The sequence below is a fragment of the Phyllobates terribilis genome, unplaced genomic scaffold (genome assembly GCF_046119375.1).
Source record: "Phyllobates terribilis strain yellow unplaced genomic scaffold, ASM4611937v1 Scaffold_7__3_contigs__length_470593459, whole genome shotgun sequence".
Classification (NCBI taxonomy): domain Eukaryota; kingdom Metazoa; phylum Chordata; class Amphibia; order Anura; family Dendrobatidae; genus Phyllobates; species Phyllobates terribilis.
In genome coordinates, this window is record NW_027362767.1 from 254,167,316 (window position 1) to 254,192,493 (window position 25,178).

The 25,178-nt window shown below is 44.8% G+C and overlaps 1 protein-coding gene across 7 annotated transcripts in view; it reads right to left on the reverse strand.

The window, feature by feature from the left end:
* The window catches only part of CACNA1B (calcium voltage-gated channel subunit alpha1 B), a 517,223-nt gene extending 493,204 nt beyond the window's left edge, over positions 1–24,019 (reverse strand). For all 7 annotated transcript variants that reach the window (XM_073640296.1, XM_073640292.1, XM_073640293.1 and 4 more), the window contains exon 1: positions 23,919–24,019. In XM_073640296.1, the coding sequence (XP_073496397.1) occupies positions 23,919–24,011 (93 nt within the window). In that variant the 5' untranslated portion in view covers positions 24,012–24,019. The remainder of the gene's footprint in view (positions 1–23,918) is intronic.
* Positions 24,020–25,178: the final 1,159 nt, after the last annotated feature.

Here is a 25,178-nt window from a genome sequence, read left to right on the forward strand (position 1 = left end):
GGCAACTCCGGAGTGTGGTCCTGAGCTCCTTTCTGTCTCTCCCTTCTTCTGGCCGTTCCCACCAGGGATCCACCTAAGTCCGGCTCCCTCGGGCCTCTTGTTGGTCAAGCCTCCTCTGGGCTCCCTGACCCTATTCTTGGTCTGCCTTCCGGGTGGATTTAGTGGGTGATCGTGGCAGATCCTGCCCACGACCTCCGGTTCCTGGCTAAGGTGTGCTGTAGCCTCTGCCAGCTTGGGATCCGGTACCCTGTTGCCGACCCTTCACCCTATTAGCTCTCTTATGGGCTCTTGGGGTCCCCTCTGCGCCTCTGGGTCTCTCTCTCTTCTCCTCTGCTCTGCTTCTCAGGCTCTCAGACAGACTGTCTGACTGACTGACTGTGGCTGACTGACTGACGTCTCACAGACTGACCCTGATCTAAGATGGTGCCCACCTTAAATACTCCCTCTATGTGTGAGCTCAGGTGACCAGCACCCAATGAGCTCCTAGCTTTACCCAGGCTGCTCCCCCTATCTGCCCCTACACTACTGGGATGTTCCACCCCCCTCCCACTCCAGCCAGGAACAGACACTGTCGTACCTGCACATTTCTCTAGTGGGAGTACCATCGGTCTGTTCCCCGGAAATGGGATGTGTGTAGTGCATGCAGCCTACTAGCTCAGTTCCACACTCCATCCTTACCCGGGAGTGGAATATCACACCTCTGGGTTGAGGTGCAATACCCCTGTAGCAGCCGAATCCTCAGGGTGCTACATTACCCCCTGGTAAATCACAGCACGTCCTCGGGCTGTAAAATATAAACATCCAAAACATACAATTTTTTTCATAAACATAAACATAGAAAACATCATATATATATATCAGCAATAAACTTTTCATATAAATAACATTCTTGTTTCTGGTTCCTCCGGTCACTGTGCAACTTGTGACCGGGTAAAGTGCGACAGTCTCTCTTGGAATAAAACAGTTTCCTATAAAACCGGTAGGGGGCGCTTTAGGAAGCGCAACTATATACAAGGGGAATATGGCCGCTCTCAGTCCTCGGCCAGGTATTAGGAAAGGAATGACCGCTCTCAGTCCTCGGTCAGTGGGAATAGGGACACACGGGTTTCAGTTCAATTGGCTGGTCCCAACGGGGACTATATTTTAACTAGAACAGTTCTTATACCCTGACGGGTAACTTTATACAGTCTCTCTCTACCGTACTTCAACGACGGCGTCCTCCTGCTCCTTCTTTAGATTCTTCAGACCCGTCCGGGTCCTCTTGCTCCTCCTCACACCGCAGCTCCTCCTCCGTCAGGCGATGCACATGGAGGGCGTAGGGTCCTTTGGCACACTTGTGCCAGGTGAAGGTGACCTCGTCCCCTACATACAGGTCACGACCTCTGTGTCCCTCCGGCAGATGGCTTTCTACGTCTCTGCGGGTCACAAAGACGTCGCCGGGGGTATGATGGTCTCTAATGAAGCCCCACCCATGCTGCAGGTTGAATTTTATCACAGTCCCGGTGGAAGGGGGACCATGAGCTGCACGGGGATTCCTCCTGGTCCGGCTCTTCTGCTCCGCGCTCCTTATCTGTGCTTGCTGTTCCCGGACCCGCCTCTCTCTCCGCTCCCTCTCGAAGACCTCGAGCTGCTGGCGGCAGCACTCTGCACGCTCCGCTGCGGCCGCCCGAGTCTCCTGAGTGAACCCCATGAGGTCTCCTCCGGTGGGGTCCCACTCAAACTGTGCCTCCTCCAGCGGAGGTGAGGTCCTCTTTACAGGCTTCGGAGCCGGAATCAGGGGCTCGCACATGGGCCTTGCTCTCTGGAGTTCCAGCTGAATGTACTCCTGGGGCCATACAAAGGGCTGCCCATCCGGGCACGTATGCTGGGCGAACAGATCTTCACCCAGGTGCGGCACTCTAGATGTTGAGGGCGCGTTGATGGTAGCTGCGCCCGGGTCGACCAGGCCTTGCGACCAGGCTTGGGGCACGCTAAAGGAAAAGGGCACCGTAAGAACGGCGGCGCCCTGGGTTACTCGGCCCTGCGACCAGGCCGGTGGCTCCGCGGAGGTAGGGGGCGCTGTTGGTATTGCGGCGCCCGGAGGTACTAGGCCTTGCGACCAGGCCGGTGGTATTTCCTGCTTGGCCACGCTCGAGGTCGAGGCGTGTGACGTCACAGGGGTCGCGGCCGCGGTTTCCGGTTGAGGCCTAGTCGGCGGCGGTGACGATGCAGCGACGGGCACGGCAGGGGGAATTTCGGGCTCTGCGACGGGGAGCTGGGGCAGGCACGCGGTTTCCCGGCTCGGGGTAGAGACGTCCCCTTTACCTGCCTCCGTCCGTTCAGCTCCCTTCTCGGCGCCGTCTCCTGCCTTCATTCCTCCTGCGCCATCCTCAGAGGCGGTCTGTATCCTCATCTCAGGTGGCGTGCTCCGCTGACGGGTGCCGGTCTGCTGGGCCATCTCTCGGCTCCACTCCGCCAACGTCTCTCGCTGCACCCGGGCCATCCTCCGTGCGAGGCCCTCCAGCGCGGTCTGTGCACACTCCCGGTCTCGGGGAAGCTGTGCTAGGATCTCCAGCAGGCCTTCTGGAGTGGCGACCTGCAACAGGCTCCTGACCACTGGGTCGGTGCTGCCTGACTCTCCCTCCATCTCCGGGTACGCTCTCTCTGGACTCTCCTCCAGACGTCTTGTCTCCGGGTGCGCTCTCTCCAGACTGCTCCAGGCGACACCCATCTTTGTTCTCTTCTTCTGTCTCCGCCCACATCGAGGGTGGTCCCGGGGCAACTTTGTGATTGTCAGTTCCAGGGGCAGTTCTCTTACGCTGATGGACACTTCCAGCATCACAGTCTCTGTTGGTGGGCGCGGTTTCCGCTTTTGGCGCCATTCTTCGACCTGGCCCACGATGGGAGGTGGCCTCTTGCCACCCTCTGGCACGCCCATAATGGCGTCCGCTCTTCCAAGGCGGAAAATCTTTGGAAATGGCGGGAATCGTCTCCCAGTGGCGGGAAACTCCATGGATGGCGGGAAAAAGCTGCAAATGGCGGACAACCGGCGGGAAACGACCTGTGATGGGGTCCGTTGGCGGGGACCCTCCGGAACCGGCGGGAGACTTCTTTTTGAGGTAACGGTGAACTTTTCTTCAGGCACGCAGTACCCGGTTGTTGCGGGCACGTAATCCTGCCGACTACGCCAAAGTTGACGCGCCCCCTGGGCCAGTGCTGTTAGGGATACCCGGAGCCGGATCAGATGGGGGTTGTAGTCTCCGAGTGGCTGTGACCCGGTCCGTGCCCAGGGTGTCAAACTCAGTGTGTGGCAGTCCTTATAGATGTTACTAGATGTTCTTTTATGTCGACTACGCCACCCGTTGAATTGCGGTCAATACGGCCGCCGCTGCAGCAGGGTCCACTGAGGCTGGTGATGTGTGTGCAGCTTAGGTAGTATAACCCCCAACGGGAGGGGTATAGCCTCAGGGGGTCAGCCGTGGAGGATGGTGGTTGTGAAGGTGCAGCAAGGAGAATCAGAGGCATAAAATGCAGTTCCAGGGTTTTACTTACTGGTGTTGCTCGGGTCACTGTGTACAGCAGTGACCACCCAAGCCGTGCTGCGTCCACCAGGTCCTGGACTCGGTCAACTCCCAGGCAACTCCGGAGTGTGGTCCTGAGCTCCTTTCTGTCTCTCCCTTCTTCTGGCCGTTCCCACCAGGGATCCACCTAAGTCCGGCTCCCTCGGGCCTCTTGTTGGTCAAGCCTCCTCTGGGCTCCCTGACCCTATTCTTGGTCTGCCTTCCGGGTGGATTTAGTGGGTGATCGTGGCAGATCCTGCCCACGACCTCCGGTTCCTGGCTAAGGTGTGCTGTAGCCTCTGCCAGCTTGGGATCCGGTACCCTGTTGCCGACCCTTCACCCTATTAGCTCTCTTATGGGCTCTTGGGGTCCCCTCTGCGCCTCTGGGTCTCTCTCTCTTCTCCTCTGCTCTGCTTCTCAGGCTCTCAGACAGACTGTCTGACTGACTGACTGACTGTGGCTGACTGACTGACGTCTCACAGACTGACCCTGATCTAAGATGGTGCCCACCTTAAATACTCCCTCTATGTGTGAGCTCAGGTGACCAGCACCCAATGAGCTCCTAGCTTTACCCAGGCTGCTCCCCCTATCTGCCCCTACACTACTGGGATGTTCCACCCCCCTCCCACTCCAGCCAGGAACAGACACTGTCGTACCTGCACATTTCTCTAGTGGGAGTACCATCGGTCTGTTCCCCGGAAATGGGATGTGTGTAGTGCATGCAGCCTACTAGCTCAGTTCCACACTCCATCCTTACCCGGGAGTGGAATATCACACCTCTGGGTTGAGGTGCAATACCCCTGTAGCAGCCGAATCCTCAGGGTGCTACATTTACATGTTGCATTTTTGCCACATTTTTCCAGCGCGGTTTTGCTGTTAAAAAATACAGTGTTTTACAGTACCAGCAAAGCGAATGAGATCTCTAAAACCTCATGCACATGTTGCTTATTTTTTCCTTGAAGCAGTTTCAAATCTGTAGCACATATCAATTTTTTCAAGATTTTTGTAATGAATGGAAAAACATGCATCAAAAAACTGATCAAAAACGCATGCAAAAAAGCGGCAAAACGCAAGTATTTTACACAGCATTTTTCCTTCCAAAAAGTATTGCAGTTTTAGTTTGTGAAAAATTATACAAAGTTTCAATAAACTTTCTCTATTAGTTTCTCAGGATTCAGCTCAGTTTTCAAGGACCCTGCTCTCAGTCAGTAAATAGTAACAAACATGTCAAATTGGCTTCAAATCCACAGAAAAGTCCACACTGAATTGTGTGGATCTTGGTGCCAATTTAGTTGCAGATTTACATTTCACTGTGAATTTTGCAGCAGATTTCACTTTGAAGCTGAAAAAAGTGAAGTGAAAATTATTCTATTAATCTTTTTATAACAAAGTCACATATTTGGATTTTGCTGTGAATCAGTGCATCAAAAATTGCCAACATTGAATTGCTTGTGGTATTCATTCATTGCAGATATGTTCTTCCAAAGGGACTCAGCTGGAAAAATCTGCATCAAATCTGCAAATGATCTGTAACAGATTTGACGTGCTGCGGATTTTAAATTTACGTCACAGCTCAAATTCTATGCTGAAAATTTCTGCAGCGTGTGAATGAGATTTTGTAAAATGTCAATCACTTTCCTTGTTCAGCAACCTGCGCAAATTAGCAGCTAGAATCTTCAACAGTTTCTGTTCTCTTGTGAATTCTCCCTTATTGTTTACTTCCATGGGATCTGACCTGGTAACGTGATGGTTAGACAACAGCACAGCTCCTTACAGAATAGTAAGGGTGTGGCCACATGGTCAAGACTCTGCCCACCCATGGCACAGTCGCCTCGTTTCATGGCTTGTTTCAGATGTGCAGCTCGCCACACCAAAAACCACTGCACTTGTGTGTTCCTAAAATGACCAGTACAAATTTAAAGGGTAAATATTTCTGGCTGTTATATGACTTGCATCCTGCATTTTTTAAGATTTTTCCTCTCTGAGAGCTTTATCTCTAATTTGAAATCAACTGTGAGCTGAAGTTTAGCACGATCTATCTGTGTCTCCCTCTGCTTGTTTCCTAACTCTGCTCCTCTCTCCTCCTCCCCCTCCCCTCTCCATAGAGTATAATGGGCTGCCATAGTGAGCTGTCTGTCTGATCTGAGCTGCTTTTAAGGGAGGATGGTGCGTTTAGAAGACAGGGGAAGAGGAAGGAGTGTATTATAAGTGGGAAGTAAGAAAATTTCTTATTGATGTATGCAAAGTTGGTTGAAACGACAGTTCCCATTTAAGGTTTCTACTAAATGACTACAGGCAATATATATATATTATATATATATATATATATATATATATATATATATATATATATATATACAGTACAGACCAAAAGTTTGGACACACCTTCTCCTTTAAAGATTTTTCTGTATTTTCAGGACTATGAAAATTGTACATTCACACTGAAGGCATCAAAACTATGAATTAACACATGTGGAATTATATACTTAACAAAAAAGTGTGAAACAACTGAAAATATGTCTTATATTCTAGGTTCTTCAAAGGAGCCACCTTTTGCTTTGATGACTGCTTTGCACACTCTTGGCATTCTCTTGATGAGCTTCAAGAGGTAGTCACCGGAAATGGTCTTCCAACAATCTTGAAGGAGTTCCCAGAGATGCTTAGCACTTGTTGGCCCTTTTGCCTTCACTCTGCGGTCCAGCTAACCTCAAAACATCTCGATTGGGTTCAGGTCTGGTGACTGTGGAGGCCAGGTCATCTGGCGTAGCACCCCATCACTCTCCTTCTTGGTCAAATAGCCCTTACACAGCCTGGAGGTGTGTTTGGGGTCATTGTCCTGTTGAAAAATAAATGATGGTCCATCTAAATGCAAACCGGATGGAATAGCATGCCGCTGCAAGATGCTGTGGTAGCCATGCTGGTTCAGTATGCCTTCAATTTTGAATAAATCCCCAACAGTGTGACCAGCAAAGCACCCCCACACCATCACACCTCCTCCTCCGTGCTTCACAGTGGGAACCAGGCATGTAGAGTCCATCCGTTCACCTTTTCTGCGTCGCACAAAGACACGGTGGTTGGAACCAAAGATCTCAAATTTGGACTCATCAGACTAAAGCACAGATTTCCACTGGTCTAATGTCCATTCCTTGTGTTCTTTAGCCCAAACAAGTCTCTTCTGCTTGTTGCCTGTCCTTAGCAGTGGTTTCCTAACAGCTATTTTACCATGAAGGCCTGCTGCACAAAGTCTCCTCTTAACAGTTGTTGTAGAGATGTGTCTGCTGCTAGAACTCTGTGTGGCATTGACCTGGTCTCTAATCTGAGCTGCTGTTAACCTGCGATTTCTGAGGCTGGTGACTCGGATAAACTTATCCTCAGAAGCAGAGGTGACTCTTGGTCTTCCTTTCCTGGGGCGGTCCTTATGTGAGCCAGTTTCTTTGTAGCGCTTGATGGTTTTTGCAACTGCACTTGGGGACACTTTCAAAGTTTGCCCAATTTTTCGAACTGACTGACTTTAATTTCTTAAAGTAATGATGGTCACTCGTTTTTCTTTACTTAGCTGCTTTTTTCTTGCCATAATACAAATTCTAACAGTCTATTCAGTAGGACTATCAGCTGTGTGTAGCGCCGGCGTCCCTGCCCTCTGCTAGGCAGGGACGCTGTTCCCCTCACCTCTCTGCTCCGTGCCCGGCGTCCTCCTCCCGCTCTGCTGGCAGCGCGCGCTCCTTCCCGGCCACTGTGCTTAGGGCGCGCGTGCGCGCTCTCCCTCCCTCTTAAAGGGGCCGCGCGCGCCGTCCTAAGGAGTCCCCGGCCAATGGCCGGAGGACTTCACCATATATAAGGCACCTCCTCCAAAATGGAGGTGCCCGAGCAATGTTGTTGCACTGTTCACTACTCTGCTTCAGCCCTCAGGTCCCGTTGCCAGTTACCTGCCAGATACCTGCCAGATTCCTGCCAGCTTGCTGTCTTATTCCTGCCTGATTATCTGCTACCTGCCTGCTAGTCTGAGGTCCGACGGTCTGCCTTACTACTCCTGTCAGTCTGTCTAAGGACCAGCCTGTCCGCTCACCTGGGAGCGCACTTCAGCCACCTGCCTGCTTGCCTGAGGTCCGACGGTCTGCCTTCCAACTCCTGTCAGTCTGTCTATGGACCAGCTTGCCTGCTCACCTGGGAGCGCTCATCTGCTGCCTGTCTGCTAGCCTACCTGGAGGCTCTGCCGTCACGTGCTGTGACCACCCGCCTGTCCAGAGACTTCTGCCCGCTCACCTGGGAGCGCTCATCTGCCGCCTGTCTGTTGGTCTTCCTGGAGGCTCCGCCGTCACATGCTGTGACCACCCGTTCATCCAGAGACTCTCGCCTGCTCACCTGGGAGCTCACGTCTATCATCAGCCGCCACAGGTCGTACCAACCCTTTACCCAGAGACTGCCCCGGTCACTTGCCGTGACCATCTGCCCGTTCATCCAGAGACTGCCCCGGTCACTTGCCGTGACCATCTGCCCGTTCATTCAGAGACTGCCCCGGTCACTTGCCGTGACCATCTGCCCGTTCATTCAGAGACTGCCCCGGTCACTTGCCGTGACCATCTGCCCGTTCATCCAGAGACTGCCCCGGTCACTTGCCGTGACCTCCAGCCCGTTCACTCAGAGACTGTCCCGGTCACCTGCTGTGACTTCCTGCCCGTCTTCCCTGGTCGCCACCAGCTCCCTTACAAGGACCGCCCCCTTGTATAGTAGCTCAGAGGTTCCGCCTCCCAGACCCGTTACACTGTGTACCCACCAGACTTCTGCACAACACAACTGATGGTCCCAACCCCATTTATAAGGCAAGAAATCCCACTTATTAAACCTGACAGGGCACACCTGTGAAGTGAAAACCATTTCCGGCGACTACCTCTTGAAGCTCATCAAGAGAATGCCAAGAGTGTGCAAAGCAGTCATCAAAGCAAAAGGTGGCTACTTTGAAGAACCTAGAATATAAGACATATTTTCAGTTGTTTCACACTTTTTTGTTAAGTATATAATTCCACATGTGTTAATTCATAGTTTTGATGCCTTCAGTGTGAATGTACAATTTTCAAAGCCATGAAAATACAGAAAAATCTTTAAATGAGAAGGTGTGTCCAAACTTTTGGTCTGTACTGTATATATATTAGGAAAAAATATATGGAAAATTTGTACAAATTAATTAGAATTGAAAAAGCTTTATTCTATAAATGCCAAATCCATACATGCTGGAAGTTTTCCATGTGGATCCTGTCCTAAATTCAAAGTGATTTCACATGAAAATTAGCGAATTTCACTGCTAATTTACCATAGATTTCACCTATAGATATTAAAAGGGGGCAAAAACCGTGGTAAAATTACGTAAAATTTCAACATCATGGTGAAAATCTGCAGCGTGCCCTTTTCTCTGTGCAGATTTTTTCCGTATTGTGGTGTAATTTATTGTAGATTTGCAGTGCAGCAAATACGCAGCGTCTGAACTCAGAGCTTAATACCCTTTGATTTAAAGGTCTATGTCATGGTGACTTTGTTGCAACAATTGCTTCATCCCTTAGTTGTGCAAATACGTCAGATTTATTATTTGCTATCAATGAAATATGAATATCAATGGAATTTTTGCAAGCCATAAATGTGAACGCAAATCCAAAAAGTGCAAATATATTTCTTTTGAGCATCAGATCCCCGGTCAACGGTCACACTGTGGCCTGGCAGATCTAAAAGCAGCATGCTATTCTGTACTGCGCTTAATGATTAACCTGAGTTCCTAGCCAAAGTACCACCTGCTGTTGCGGGAGGAATATTTTGGTGCGTGTAAGAAAAACAGGGCAGCAATAACACAGTACATTTCAATGCAGATATTTTCGTTCCAAGAAATGAGTCAGGAGATGACGTCCTATCAGAAGCTCTCTTGTCGATCCTCTCAGTGCCATTCATAGCATGGCACAGCGGGGGTTCAAGTGCTAATCCAATTAATGGCGAATCGCTCTCTTTTCGTAACAAGCTACAGCTTTGGGGTTTTCCTCTTGCCTTGTCTGTGAGCCCATAAAACAGATTGTTCTGTGTAATAACCGAGCTGACAATGCTAATCAAACAGCAGAAATTATTCCTTTTTTTTTCTTTGTCAGAAATTTAAAAGTGGGATCCCCATGTGGCTCGTGAACCCTATTAAAATTAACTTCTTGCTCCATGATGAATATTGCTTAGCAGTAGAGAAAACTTGCTGCCATTTATCTAATACGGATATACATAATACAAGGCGGGGTTGCACACAGACATTCTGGACTAATATTTTGAGCACGATAATGGGCACTGCCATTGCTCCTTCCTATTTCGCTAGTGCAACCATCGTCATCGATCACTGATATCTCAGATGCCTGGCACTGGTCTCTCTGCCACACAGACTCTTATTTATCAACTGAACTACAGACCTAGTAGTTCAAAGGATTCTTCTACCAGGGACTTTCTTATCAGTGGGGCTCAGATTCCTCTTGACTTCAATCTCACTTTTGGATTCTCGAGGACTGCAAAACTGATAATTGATCCTTAGTATAGAACATTGGTTTCAAAGCGGTGCTCGTCTGATTTTCAGCACCCCCCCTCCCCCGCCCGATGATCTGATTGATGGAGCAGTGGCTCCTTAGCATCCCCTTTATTATTTACCAGACACTGCTCCATACTTTTGGTAGTCGCTGTAGCAAAATGAGACTTAGCAGTAATATCAAGCTCTACCAAAAAAATATGGATCTGCAGAGCGCCTGGTAAACAATAAATGGGATGTCCAAGGCTCCATCAGATGAAAGGCTGAGGTGCTAAGAGTCGAACCCAACCGATCTGAAATTAATGGTGCTCGCTTGTGTAGTCCTTGAGAACCTCTAACTGTTTCCATGCAAGTGAAACTATGACTCAACTATGAAAAGGGATCAGAAACCGATAGTTATACCTAATAGTGCACAAAAAATAGAGGGGGGCATAAGGCAAAAAAGCTAAAACTTTACCTCCTCCATCATGTTCTCTGCAGGCTGGTGTCTACGTTTTGGGCAGATCTTGACCCCTTGTCTGTAGCTCCTCTTGAAAGAAGAGTCCTGCATATGTCACCACCTCCTAACATCAAAAACGATTACTGGGCCTCCTCTCTCCAAGGTCCATGTAGGATCTCTTTGGCCTGCCTCTCTGGTGAATCTTCCCCTAGTTGGACTGTCTCCAATGTAAAGGTACCTTCACAGTTTCAATAGCTGTTAGCCGACTGCTTGTTTGTCCAATATCTAGTCCTCCAGCCTCTCTCAGATGAACAATGACAGACATCTCTGGTGGTTGCTTATTTCCCCAAAGAATAAAAAGTTTGGCCATTAAAAATTCACCATATCCTATCCTTTCCCCAGGCATCATCTTATGGGGGAGAGTCAGGAGGCCTCCATACACCTCTGTAAGTCAGTCAGCTGGTCCCACAAAACTGGTAGATTTGGACAACTTTGCTGTAGTGTTTTTGCTGACACCTTAAAATATATGGACACCTCATTTTTTTTTTTACTTAAATGCAAGATATTTTGAGCTAAAAATAAGCTTTGTAATAGAGTTTCATTAAAAATTTTGTACGTTTTGCCAACTTTTTTTTCCCTGCACATTTATGTCTGCTGAATGGGTTAACTGAGAATGACTTAGGACACTCATTCTGACAACAATCTGTAACTCTTATCTGTCTCATTTGTGTTGATTCAGGATCACAGACCACATCAAAGTTTAGCTAAGCATATATCAGCTGCAAGGAGCTCAGAAAAGACAGATAAAAGAGTTACAAACTCTCTGTCAGAACGGGCACACTGACGGATTCTCAATTAACATTTGGCAGCCGGTAATTTGCATGGAAACTATCAGCAGTTAGAAACCAAATGGTTCAAAAATTTTGATGAATCCCAATATCAAAAATTAGTTTTAACTTAAAATGCTACAACGGTGATCATATCATTTAACAATATGTCTGTGGGTTAAAAGTGACCATTTTTTTGTCTTATTTTATTCCCACTGCTCCCCTGAGTTTTCAGGTTTTTTTGTGCTTTTTAAATCCTCCATACGGTCCCAGAGATATTTATTATTTAGTGCTAATTTTTATAGTCTTTACCAACGGGGCGTGCCTCACAGGATCCTCTGGGGCGTGTCTTTAGGCTGCTCGGCATTATTACCCTGTGAGCCACACCCTCTTGGTAAAGACCATAAAAATCTGTACTAAATAAAAAGATCCATATCTCTGGAACCATATGGAGGATTTTAAAAGAAAAAAAAACTGAATAGAATAAGCAGCGGGAGTAAAATAAGAGAAAAAAATGCCCACTTTTCACCTTTTCTTCTATAATTGCTTCTGTAACAGAAGTGCATAGTATTGTATGGAACATCTCTCTATAAATGGACTGAGCTCTATCTTTTGTCTATGGCCAGCAGGATGTTTGCACCATGTTACCACGTTCATTCTGTCACCTCTATCCAGATGAGACTTTATGGGGTCACAGTTACTGAATTTTGGTTCTAGATATTTAACAAAATCACAGCATCTCTCTCTCTGTCTCTCTCCGTCTCTGTGGCCTCTTCTTTATCTGAAGGCAGCCTGTTTTTTTCTGCAGACATTACTCTTTGCTCTTTTACAAGTCTGTCATTTTTCAGACAGGTGACTTGTTGTGACAACAGGATGACACCGGGCGGATGCAAGAAGAGGAGGAAAAGTGCCGTCGAAAGCTTAAACGAGAAATTCTACCCTATAAGCTGAATCACATCACATGTAGCGCTGGTAACAATTCACTATATATTAACCCACGTAACAGAGTGCAAAGATCAAAGTGTGTGAGAACCACCATGGGTGCAATGTTGGGGCCATAAAGGGATATTTCCAAGATAGAAAGCTAGGGATCCCAAAACTTGGGCTCTGGAATCTTGTATTGTAGGTATCCGTCCAGTTATGTGGTTTTTACACTGGGGCCAAATTACCCCTCTCAACTAAAAAACATAGTCCTGTATCTTATACCTACAGCAGATCTCCTTGTTAGCAGCACCTCTGGCATATGCCAGGACAGCAAATCCCTCAGATTAGACTTGATTGGGCACAAAATTGTCGTTTTTTTGTGCATATCCACCAGTTTAGCCTTGATTGGACACAGAATTGTTGTTTGTTTGTTTTCTTTTTTTGTGGGAGGGCGATTTGCCACTCCTTTAAAAAAAATGCATTAAAAAGTGATCAAAATGTTTTATATACCCCACAATAGCATCAATACAAATGTCAGCTCGGTACCCAAAATGCTAGCCGGAACACAGCTCCACTGATGAAAAAAATACGTTAATAACCAATTTTTTTTTACAAAGTTAGGAATTTTTTCATTGCTAAAATGTAAAAAAAATTCATTGTAAGTCTGGTGTGGCTGTAATAGTACTGACCTGGAGAGTTATGTTGCCAGATCATTTTCCATAAAACAAACCCACAAAACAATGGTGTAATTGAGGGTTTTTTTCTCATTATTTCACACCGCTTGGATTTCTTTTCTGCATTTTTCAGTACGTTATATGGTAATATGACTTGCCATTCATATGACAATATGTTTTGTCAATAAAAACTACAACTCGTCTCACAAAAAAACAAGCCCTCATACAGTGATGTCTGCAGTAAGATAAAAAAGTTATGAGTCTTGGAAGAAGGAAAAAAAAAACAAAAAAGCGCAAAGGCAAAAATTGGCCACAGCGGGAAGAGGTTAAAGAGCTATTCCCATCAATAGGGTATATCATCACTTTATGATCAGTGGGGGCCAAACCTTTGAGACCCCCACCAATCCTGAGAACGACCTGTTCGCAGTGCTGTTTTTCGTGCACAGTGGCCCCCCGACTGTGCAAGCTGCTGCACTGACTCCATTTTCTTGAGTGGAACTTTGGTTAAAGGGCTATTCCCATCTCCAAGATCCTATCCCACTAAGTAGTAGGTATAATAATAATAATAATAATATTGGCGAATACCTTCAATAATAAATGTAGTATAGTTCTCCTGATAACCTACAGTTAGGTCCATATATATTTGGACAGAGACAACATTTTTCTAATTTTGGTTCTAGACATTACCACAATGAATTTTAAACAAAACAATTCAGATGCAGTTAAAGTTCAGACTTTCAGCTTTCATTTGAGGGTATCCACATTAAAATTGGATGAAGGGTTTTGGAGTTTCAGCTCCTTAACATGTGCCACCCTGTTTTTAAAGGGACCAAAAGTAATTGGACAGATTAAATAATTGTAAATAAAATGTTCATTTCTAGTACTTGGTTGAAAACCCTTTGTTGGCAATGACTGCCAGAAGTCTTGAACTCATGGACATCACCAGACGCTGTGTTTCCTCCTTTTTGATGCTCTGCCAAGCCTTCACTGCGGTGGTTTTCAGTTGCTGTTTGTTTGTGGGCCTTTCTGTCTGAAGTTTAGTCTTTAACAAGTGAAATGCATGCTCAATTGGGCTGAGATCAGGTGACTGACTTGGCCATTGAAGAATATTCCACTTCTTAGCTTTAATAAACTCCTGGGTTGCTTTGGCTTTATGTTTTGGGTCATTGTCCATCTGTAGTATGAAACAACGACCAATCAGTTTGGCTGAAGTTGGCTGGATCTGAGCACACAGTATGGCTCTGAATACATCAGAATTCATTCTGCTGCTTCTGTCCTGTGTCACATCATCAATAAACACTAGTGACCCAGTGCCACTGGCAGCCATGCATGCCCAAGCCATCACACTGCCTCCGCCGTGTTTTACAAATGATGTGGTATGCTTTGGATCATGAGCTATACCACGCCTTCACCATACTTTTCTCTTTCCATCATTCTGGTAGAGGTTGATCTTGGTTTCATCTGTCCAAAGAATGTTCTTCCAGAACTGTGCTGGCTTTTTTAGATGTTTTTTTAGCAAAGTCCAGTCTAGCCTTTTTATTCTTGATGCTTATGAGTGGCTTGCACCGTGCAGTGAACCCTCTGTATTTACTTTCATGCAGTCTTCTCTTTATGGTAGATTTGGATATTGATACGCCTACCTCCTGGAGAGTGTTGTTCACTTGGTTGGCTGTTGTAAAGGAGTTTCTCTTCACCATGGAGATTATTCTGTGATCATCCACCACTGTTGTCTTCCGTGGGCGCCCAGGTCTTTTTGCATTGATGAGTTCACCAGTGCTTTCTTTCTTTCTCAGGATGTACCAAACTGTAGATTTTGCCACTCCTAATATTGTAGCAATTTCTCGGATGTTTTTTTTCTGTTTTTGCAGCTTAAGGATGGCTTGTTTCACCTGCATGGAGAACTCCTTTGACCGCATGTTTACTTCACAGCAAATCCTTCCAAATGCAAGCACCACACCTCAAATCAACTCCAGGCCTTTTATCTGCTTAATTGAGAATAAGGAAGGGATTGCCCACACCTGTCCATGAAATAGCCTTGGAGTTTTACTTTTGGTCCCTTTAAAAACAGGGTGGCACATGTTAACGAGCTGAAACTCCTAAACACTTCACTCAATTTTAATGTGGATACCCTCAAATGAAAGCTGAAAGTCTGAACTTCAACTGCATCTGAATTGTTTTATTTAAAATTCATTCTGGTAATGTCTAGAACCAAAATTAGAGAAATGTTGTCTCTGTCCAAATATATATGGACCTAACTGTATGTCACTTACCCCAAGTGCAGGCCATTGCAATAGCTTAGGTATCCATGGTGACGGCCACTAGCAAGTAACCGTCACTATACAAGTGGTCGTTACCATGGATACCAAAGCTGTTGCAATGACCTGCACATGACATGAGGTAAGCGACATACAGTCATATGAAAAAGTTTGGGCACCCCTATTAATCTTAAGCTTAATGTTTTATAAAAATTGGTGTTTTTGCAACAGCTATTTCAGTTTGATATATGTAATAACTGTTGGACACAGTAATGTTTCTGCCTTGAAATGAGGTTTATTGTGCTAACAGAAAATGTGCAATCTGCATTCAAACAAAATTTGACCGGTGCATAAGTATGGGCACCCTTATCATTTTCTTGTTTTAAATACTCCTGCCTACTTTTTACTGACTTACTAAAGCACTTTTTTTGGTTTTGTAACCTCATTGAGCTTTGAACTTTATAGCCAGGTGTATGCAATCATGAGAAAAGCTACTTAAAGTGGCCACTTGCAAGTTGTTCTCCTGTTTGAATCTCCTCTGAAGAGTGGCATCATGGGCTCCTCAAAACAACTGTCAAATGATCTGAAAACAAAGATTATTCAACATAGTTGTTCAGGGGAAGGATACAAAAAGCTGTCTCAGAGATTTAACCTGTCAGTTTCCACTGTGAGGAACATAGTAAGGAAATGGAAGAACATAGGGACAGTTCTTGTTAAGGCCAGAAGTGTCAGGACAAGAAAAACATCAGAAAGACAGAGAAGAAGAATGGTGAGATCAGTCAAGGACAATCCTCAGACCACCTCCAGAGAGCTGCAGCATCAACTTGCTGCAGATGGTGTCACTGTGCATCGGTCAACTATACAACGCACTTTGCACAAGGAGAAGCTGTATGGGAGAGTGATGCGAAAGAAGCCGTTTCTGCAAGTACGCACAAACAGAGTCGGCTGAGGTATGCAAAAGCACATTTGAAGAAGCCTATTTCTTTTTGGAAGAAGGTCCTGTGGACTGATGAAACCAAGATTGAGTTGTTTGGTCATACAAAAAGGCGTTATGCATTGTGGCAAAAAAACACAGCATTCCAAGAAAAACACTTGCTACCCACAGTAAAATTTGGTGGAGGTTCCATCATGCTTTGGGGCTGTGTGGTCAATGCCGGCACTGGGAATCTTGTTAAAGTTGAGGGACGCATGGATTCCACTCAGTATCAGCAGATTCTTGGCAATAGTGTTCAAGAATCAGTGATAAAGTTGAAGTTACGCAGTGGATGGATCTTTCAGCAAGACAATGATCCAAAACACCGCTCCAAATCTACTCAGGCATTCATGCAGAGGAACAATTACAATGTTCTGGAATGGCCATCCCAGTCCCCAGACCTGAATATCATTGAACATCTGTGGGATCATTTGAAGAGGCTGTCCATGCTCGGCGACCATCAAACTTAACTGAACTGGAATTGTTTTGTAAAGAGGAATGGTCAAAAATACCTTCATCCAGGATCCAGGAACTCATTAAAAGCTACAGGAAGCGACTAGAGGCTGTTATTTTTGCAAAAGGAGGATCTACTAAATATTAATGTCACTTTTCTGGTGAGGTGCCCATACTTATGCACCTGTCAAATTTTGTTTGAATGCAGATTGCACATTTTCTGTTAGTACAATAAACCTCATTTCAAGGCAGAAACATTACTGTGTCCAACAGTTATTACATATATCAAACTGAAATAGCTGTTGCAAAAACACCAATTTTTATAAAACATTAAGCTTAAGATTAATAGGGGTGCCCAAACTTTTTCATATGACTGTAAGTTATCAAGAAAACTAAACTACATTTCTAATTGGAAGTATTTGCTAATATTATTATTATGACACTTACTACATATAGGGTTAGGATCTTCAAGATGGGAATACCCCTTTAAGTTCTGCAGGACGCCCATGTGCAGGAAAAAAAACAGGAAGTGGGCACAGCACATTATCCCCTTCATTTTTAGAATCTATGGGGATCCCAGAAGTTGGACTGACAGTGTCCACTAAATTATTACATATTTGATGGAAAGTCCCTTTAAGTGGAAGAGTTGCCCCTAGCAACGAACCACATGAGCGCTTCAGTGCAATAAGAACAGGAATCTAATTGGCTGTTAATCACCAAATTGACTCTTTTGGGACAAATTATTGGGTGCAATTGCTCCTGCCTGTTCCAATACATAACCCTTTAATCGCCATGGAATTTTTTATTTTTTGGCACTTTCATTTTGTAGTTTTTTGCACCTGAGCTGATGTTTTTTTTTATATCACTATAGAATATATATATAGTGTTTGATTGCACTTTATTTTGGGGGAGGAGAGAGCGCAACGATCTAAAAATGGCAATTCTGATGTTTTTTTTCTTTTAGGTGACTAATGTACAGCATAAATAATTTTATACTTCGATAAATGTGACTTTTGCAGACAGGACGATACCAAATCTGTTTATTTCTTTCATTTTGAATGGGGTAGAGTGGGGTGATTCATCTTTTATATTTTTATTTATATATATTTTTAAAACTCTTTTTTACTTTATTTGTTTAGGCCCCTGAGGATTCTTGAACCTGCGATTGGTCAATCGCTTATACAATATACTAATTTTGCACCATTTTACAAGTATACATTGTGTCTCCTTAGAAACCTTTTCATTTCAAATTGGCAAGTGAGGAGAAAAGTTCCGAATTTTTTTTTATCAAATTTGATATTTTGGCAACCAATCAGACTCCAGGTTTCATTTTCCTGGAAATGAATGAAGTGATTTGATTGGTTGCTATGGGCAATTGCTAGGGTTTTAGAAATGAGAAACATGAGATGATTGGTCACATCACTGCATAGGAAGTGGAGTTGAGAATAGCAACCAATCATAATCTAGGTTTCACATTCCCATTGCAGATTAGAAAATGACAGCCAGGATCTGATTGGTTGCTATAGGCAACTACTCGGGTTTAATAGAGATAATTATCATAAAATGGAGATAATAGGACACAATGAGGTGGATTTATCAAAACTGTCTAACTTGCAATAATGATGGTTTTAATGTTAGACAGATTTGGTAAATCTGCTCCAATATGTAAGAGAAGAGATGCTTGTGTACTGTGAGGCAATATGGAATATGTTTAGCATTTCACGACCCCCGCCACTGAATAAAAGGGCCACCATGGCCAACATGGCACAAGTGCACACTAGCTTAGCAGTGCACCAGTGCCCTCTTGTCTCAAGCCCATTTACCAGTAGTCAGACATGAATAGAACAAGATGTATACAAGAGCGTTCCATTCATTCACAGCAAGCAGAGGTCTAGTAAATAGCAAAATAAGTGATAATATCAGTACTATTAAGCACCTGTGACAGTCGGGGGCTCAGTTGGAGATTTTGCACTCCGCTGCCGGTATGCTGACATCATTATATTATTGATGAGAGGGTGGCATGTGACGAGGGCAGTCTTAAAGGGATTGTCCACTACTTGGACAGCCCCTATTTAAATGCTCGAGTCCCTTGAGTAAAATAAGAAAAGCTTATACTCCCCTCCTGCCATCCCAGCGATATCTCCCAGCACTCATATGACATTTTTATACCGTAAGTGGCCACCAACGTCACACTCCGGCAATAGCAGCTCCGACATAGCTGGAAAGGCGCCATTGTTTTTATTTCATGTGGGGTTCTAAATTGATGGGGTTATCCAGTAACAGACAATCCCTTTAAGAAGATGAATGTAGAGCCAAACAAATAAAGCAGCAAACGACACGCCACTGAGCGAACTTTCTATAAATTTATGCCGGGTTCGATTTGTGACAAATAGAAAGTGCCTGAAATAAAACATAAAATATATGGAGGGAAGGGGTTAAAAAATAAAATATTCCACTCACCTGACTTTTCACCGCAGCTCCCTGCCTAGTCCTCCTGTCTTCACTTTGGATCATCTCCTTTTGACCTCTGATATTCGGTCTTCTCTTTGGGTCTTCCATGGCGGTCACATGGAGCACGGCAGAGGTCATTACCGTGCAGCGCATATGACTGTGCGAGGCCTAACCAGCACTGCAAGACCCAAAGAGAAGACCAAAAAACGGAAGAAGATCCAAAGCGAAGACAGCAGGACAAGGCGGGGAGCTGCAGCAGTAGGACGGGTAAATATAATTTATATAATAATATGAATTAATATAAAAAAAGAAAAATAATTTGTCCACCATTTTGATGTTTTCACATCCCAAAATGTGTGAATTTTAGTTTTTTTGTGAAATTCATGATGAATAACGTGCACATGGCCTTATGGTGTAAAGATACAACCTACTTAATATGGCAGTATTAGGTGCTTCAGCAGCACAGAGCATTTAAGGTTAGTAGTGTTCTGGGCTTTAGTGAAGCCGTATCCACATAATTATGTTATAGAGGGCAAGGTGGCATGTGATGGGGGACAGTGGTTTCATGTCAAGATGAGTTTGGAGAAGACATAGGAGACCGCATCCTGTCACAGGAAGCAGCAGCTGACACAGAGCAGCACAGAGCACTTCAGCAGAGCAGCGTCCTGATCATGTGGAAGTCAGTACCCCATCTCATGATTATGTTTAAGAGATCAGGATGGTAAATGATATGAAGATGAGAATGGAGGTGCATCACGGGTCATTATGGATGATAATAAAAATCAGAGGCCACACAGCAGCACAGAGCACTTCAGCAGAGCAGTTGTCTGAACATGTGGGAATCAGTACCCTATCTCATAATTATGTTCAAAAGAGCTGGATGACACATGATATGAAGATGAGAATTGAGACACATCAGAGACCGCACATTGGGAAGATAAGAAGCAGGTGCCCCAGCAGTACAGAGGACTTCAGGAGAGAAATGGTCAGATCTTTGTAAAGCAGTCTCTTGACTACACACATGATTAGTTATAAAGAGGTGCGTGGCAAATGATGTGGGCAGAAACACACAGGAGGACACAAATGTGGAATGAAAGTAGATGGTGTCTCAGCAGCACAGAGCACTTCAGGGGAGCAGTGTCAGAGCCATAGACCTGCACATGCATGAAATCAGGACTAATTCATGCAATCTATGAGAAGGTATAATGAATTGGGTTAAAAGTGTCATGGAATAAAAGGGACTATAATAATGAATAACGATAATAATAATATGCATTTGTAGCACCCTGAGGATTCGGCTGCTACAGGGGTATTGCACCTCAACCCAGAGGTGTGATATTCCACTCCCGGGTAAGGATGGAGTGTGGAACTGAGCTCAGAAAGCTGCATGCACTACACACATCCCATTTCCGAGGAGCAGACCAACGGTACTCCCACTTAGAAATGTGCAGGTACGACCGAGTCTGTTCCTGGCTGGAGTGGGAGGGGGGTGGTACATCCCAGTAGTGTAGGGGCAGATAGGGGGAGCAGCCTGGGTAAAGATAGGAGCTCATTGGGTGCTGGTCACCTGAGCTCACACATAGAGGGAGTATATAAGGTGGGAACCATCTAAGATCAGGGTCAGTCAGTCAGTCTGTCAGAGTGTAACCTGAAGAGAGCAGAGGAGAAGAGCAGCTCCAAGGCCCAGAGAGAGAGAGGAGAACAGAAAGAAAGACCCAGAGGGGGAGACAGAAGGAGCTCTGAGAACCCAAGTACAACCCTAGGGTGAAGAGTTGGCAACAGGGTACCGGATCCCAAACTGGTGGGGGCTAAAGCATACCTCAGCCAGAGACCGGAGGCCGTGGGCAGGATCTGCCACGGCCACCCACCACATCCACCCTGAAGGCAAACCACGTGTAGGGTCAGGGAACCCAAGGCCAAGGGTCTCCCAACAGAAGGCCCGAGGGAGCTGGACCTAGGTGGATCCCTAGTGGGGACGGCCAGAAGAAAGGGCAAGAAGGAGGGCTCAGGGACACGCTCCGGACTTGCTTGGGGGTTGGCTGAATCCAGGACCTGGTGGACGCAGCACGGCTCGGGTGGTCACTCAAGGCCGGAGTGACCGGAATATCTGCAGTAAGTAAACACCCTGAACTGCACAACCCGACTCTGTCTTTAATTATCATCTACGCTGCACCACCACAACCCCCATCCTCTGCACCTGACCCCCTGAGGCCATACCCCTCCCGTTGGGGGTTATACTATCTAAAGCTGCACCAACACCACCAGCCTCAGCGGACCCTGCTGCAGCGGCGGCCGTAGTGACCGCAATCCAACGGGTGGCGTAGTCGACATAACGAACTTTGTAACATCTGTAGGACTGCCACATACTCTGAGCTTGACACCCTGGGCACGGACCGGGTCACAGCCACTCGGAGACTACAACCCCCATCTGATCCGGCTCCGGGTATTCCCCTAAAGAATATGGCCCAGGGGGCGCGTCACATTCATCTTGTATTCGGAAATAGGTACTCTGACACCTGCAGAACTACAAGCCCCACAAGCCTTCACTTCCTAGAGAGCCAGAATATATAACAATACTGTGACATTTCATAGGAGCCAATAAAATCAGTAGGTAAACAGCTGGTGCTCATATCCTCCCCATAAGATTGTGAATCGAGACAGAAAATCCTAAAGGTAAATGCCATACCATAAGTCCCAGTAAAGCCACAAATTGTCAATAATTGCCGCTCCCCAACAACCTCAGGGCCTGGGCCTGATTTTTGTCTCCCTCCACACTCTTTCATTCCACATCCCATTTTTGTCAACAATGCAATTCCCCTCTATAAGGGAGTACCATACAAAATTTTGGGGATAGAACAACCAGGTCCCTTAGTAGCCATATGGGCTTCCTCTATATGCTAGAATGGAGCATGCACAGTGCTTGCAAGCACTTTTCCATTGGGCTTGTAAGCACTGATTTGAAACTGTCCAGGTTTGCTGGAACATGGTGTCTCCACCTAATTCTTGCCAGCTTCAGCGCAGCGCTCACAAGATAGACAACAATGATGGTCAGTCTTCAAGGAAACAAGCAGTAACAAAAGAAAAGGTTAATATCTCAAGAACGGCTGAAAATTTTAAAAAGCAGTAAAATTCAAAAGTGTTTGTTTTCACAACCACTATCAAACAATATCCATTTATGAGGATGAGATTAAAGGGTTATTCTCCAATTCTTTAATGGATAAAATTGCAAATTGCATGGAAAAACAATTTACTACATATTACAAATCTTCTTCATTCTCAAGAAAGGAGGGATTTTTGTTGTTTACTGCTCATTGGCAACTGCTGCAGTCTATCAGTGGCACCTGGTTTCATAGGCAAGAAAAGCAGTGCTTACAAGCTCTTTCCAATAGAGCTTATAAGCACTTCTCTGACGCTTGCCAGAACTCTGGAGTGCAATGTTACCTCCGAGCCAGGCCAGCTCTTCCGATGCTGTAGTGGCAAAGCTACCTGTGCTTGCGGCATTGGAGAGTGCACAGTTCTGACCAGCGGCGTGACATTGTCAAAGCCTGAACTGTCAATCAGGTGCGCGCCATTCCTTGGCAAGCAGGAGGCTGGGGATCAGTGCGCTCCTGAAATGCAATCATGGAACAACCCCTCCAATCATTGTTTTAATGAAAAGTTCTGCAGCTTTCTAATTTACTTTGCTTTTTCATCCTGCTTATTTTATGTCAATAAATGGAAAACTTCTTTTTTTTACATTCAGATCCGGCCTGGCTCAGGAAGCTGATGGGTTTGTTGTAAATGTTTCCAGTCTGGAAAATCCTCTGTGAACAGATAGTTTTCCCTTTTCTGATACATTATTGTTGCTTGTTATTACCAAAACATCCAAGAGATTTGAGCTGCTGATTTTGCAAGGAGTATTTATCTCTCAGGATTGTCTACACTAGTTACAATTGTATCCACCCTTCAGCTGGGAGCATTACTAAGTTTTAGTCCTCTGGGCCAACAACTCACAGAAAGCAAGCAGGGACTTTAAAAATGGATATCGAGAAATTGAAGCACAAAACAGGAAAACCGATTCACACAAAGGCACTATTTCACGACAATGCAATTTTCTAATGAACATATTATAGAGCTGATAAAATGAAAATATATAGGTGAGGCAATACCCAGCTGCTGTGGAACTACAAATCCAAGCATGCAATGCAAATGCAGAGTATACTGGGGCTTGTAGTTTCATACCAACAGCAGAGTGCTGTATAGGAACAACATATTTATCTGCATTTACTAATGACATCATATGACCAGTAAGACTCTCTAATGTCTGAGGTCAGATCTCTAAAATCTGATATAGTAATAGAACATAACATATTTTTATTCATGACATCATATCCGTATTGATGAAGAAGGGTTAATGATTTACAACATTGTTGCCACAAAGTATGTATGTATATATGAAGAAAATGGATGTGGAAGCCCCCTTTAAGTTAGTCTCTCCCATTTAAGCCAGGAGTTCCCCTTTATATAGCTGTGTATGTCTTATATTGTCATAATGCCATGCACCCACAATAATTCTCTTATAACAGGGGGTATAAGACGATGTGGCGTATATGTTGCATATGCCCCCTCTTGTAAACTTTCAGACAAGTCACATTCTGAATGTGCTCCATGAACCTATCTATAGAAAAATTGTAGACTCATACCTTCCCTATAACATACCTGTTCTAGAACGTGGCATACGCCAGCCGCATCTATGCCCACTTATGTTGCTGCACATACCCCATGGCCTTTCACTCTCGCAACAACATCCGAAACCCCACTGACTACCAAGCAAAAAAAACAGTGACCAGTCACATTTTTACTTACCAGTCTCTCTGACATATCGGTTTTATCGTGCTCCGGCAAATGCTGCTCCAGTGCCAACACAATGCAATTGGCAATGATGGTGGCTAAAATCATATATTCAAATGGAGTAAGCATAAGTTAAGGAAATTAAATGACATCTCATTAATCACATAAACATCAAGACATTGTATGTACAGGACAAACTGATGGACCAGTGGCCATTAATGGGCCCAATGTATGTGTATGCCATTAGGATATCAGACCGAGAAGGGAAATGGCAGAAGGCGAGGTTAGGGGTCCGCAATTTCAGAATAGCTATAAATCCAATTGTTGCACATGTGCAAACTTGGACTCGTACTGCTTCCAGAAGTAAAGGGGCCGCAGTGTTGAGAGAAGGGGCCAAAGCCCATCAGAGCACATTGGAGATAAGAGTATAGTGCACTTTGTAGAGTATAGTGCACTTTGTAGGGTCTTGGGTGCACCCTAAAGTGCAAACATCCTATATGTTTAAGGTCTAAAGGGGATCCAAGTTCATGAACCTAAACATTCTCTTACATGTCTCTTTACAAAGTCAAAAGGATTTTAGATTGATGTCCCCTTTAAAAGTATTAATAGCCCCATTTATTAATATAATTGGACTTCAGCACCATTGTCAATATTTCCTCATGTACATTACCTCACGTGGTTAATTGTCACATTGAGGTAAATGGACTTTATCCTATCTAATGATGGAAAATATTCATGATACATAGCAACGGCGGCAGCAGATATTGTCCCACAGAATCACCACTTTCCTTCACTTTGTAGGTTCTTTTCACTCTATGTAATGATGGGAGTCAGAAGAGGCGGTGATGGGTAACTCTTGTATATATCTTTACTGCCGCCCTTACAAATAAAAATTCAACTTATCTGATGTTAATCATAAAATGATGACCAATATTTCCCTTTACTATGCAATAATATATTGTAGAGCATTATAATATATACTATAAAGCCTCATAACTTTACACATACTAAGTACTCCAGGCCATACTATACCACAATATACTATTCTGTTATGCCATTATTGCATTATATATTCAATATCATTTTCTGCTACATATTATAAAGCACTATACTATGAAATATAATGGCATATATTATTATACATTGCCGTGCTATCTATGCTAAACCAATCTATACCACATTATACTACAGTATATTACATTATATTATTTATTATAGTTCACTCAAGGGCGCACATACCATTGGTGCAACCTGTGCGGTCGCACAGGGGCTCAA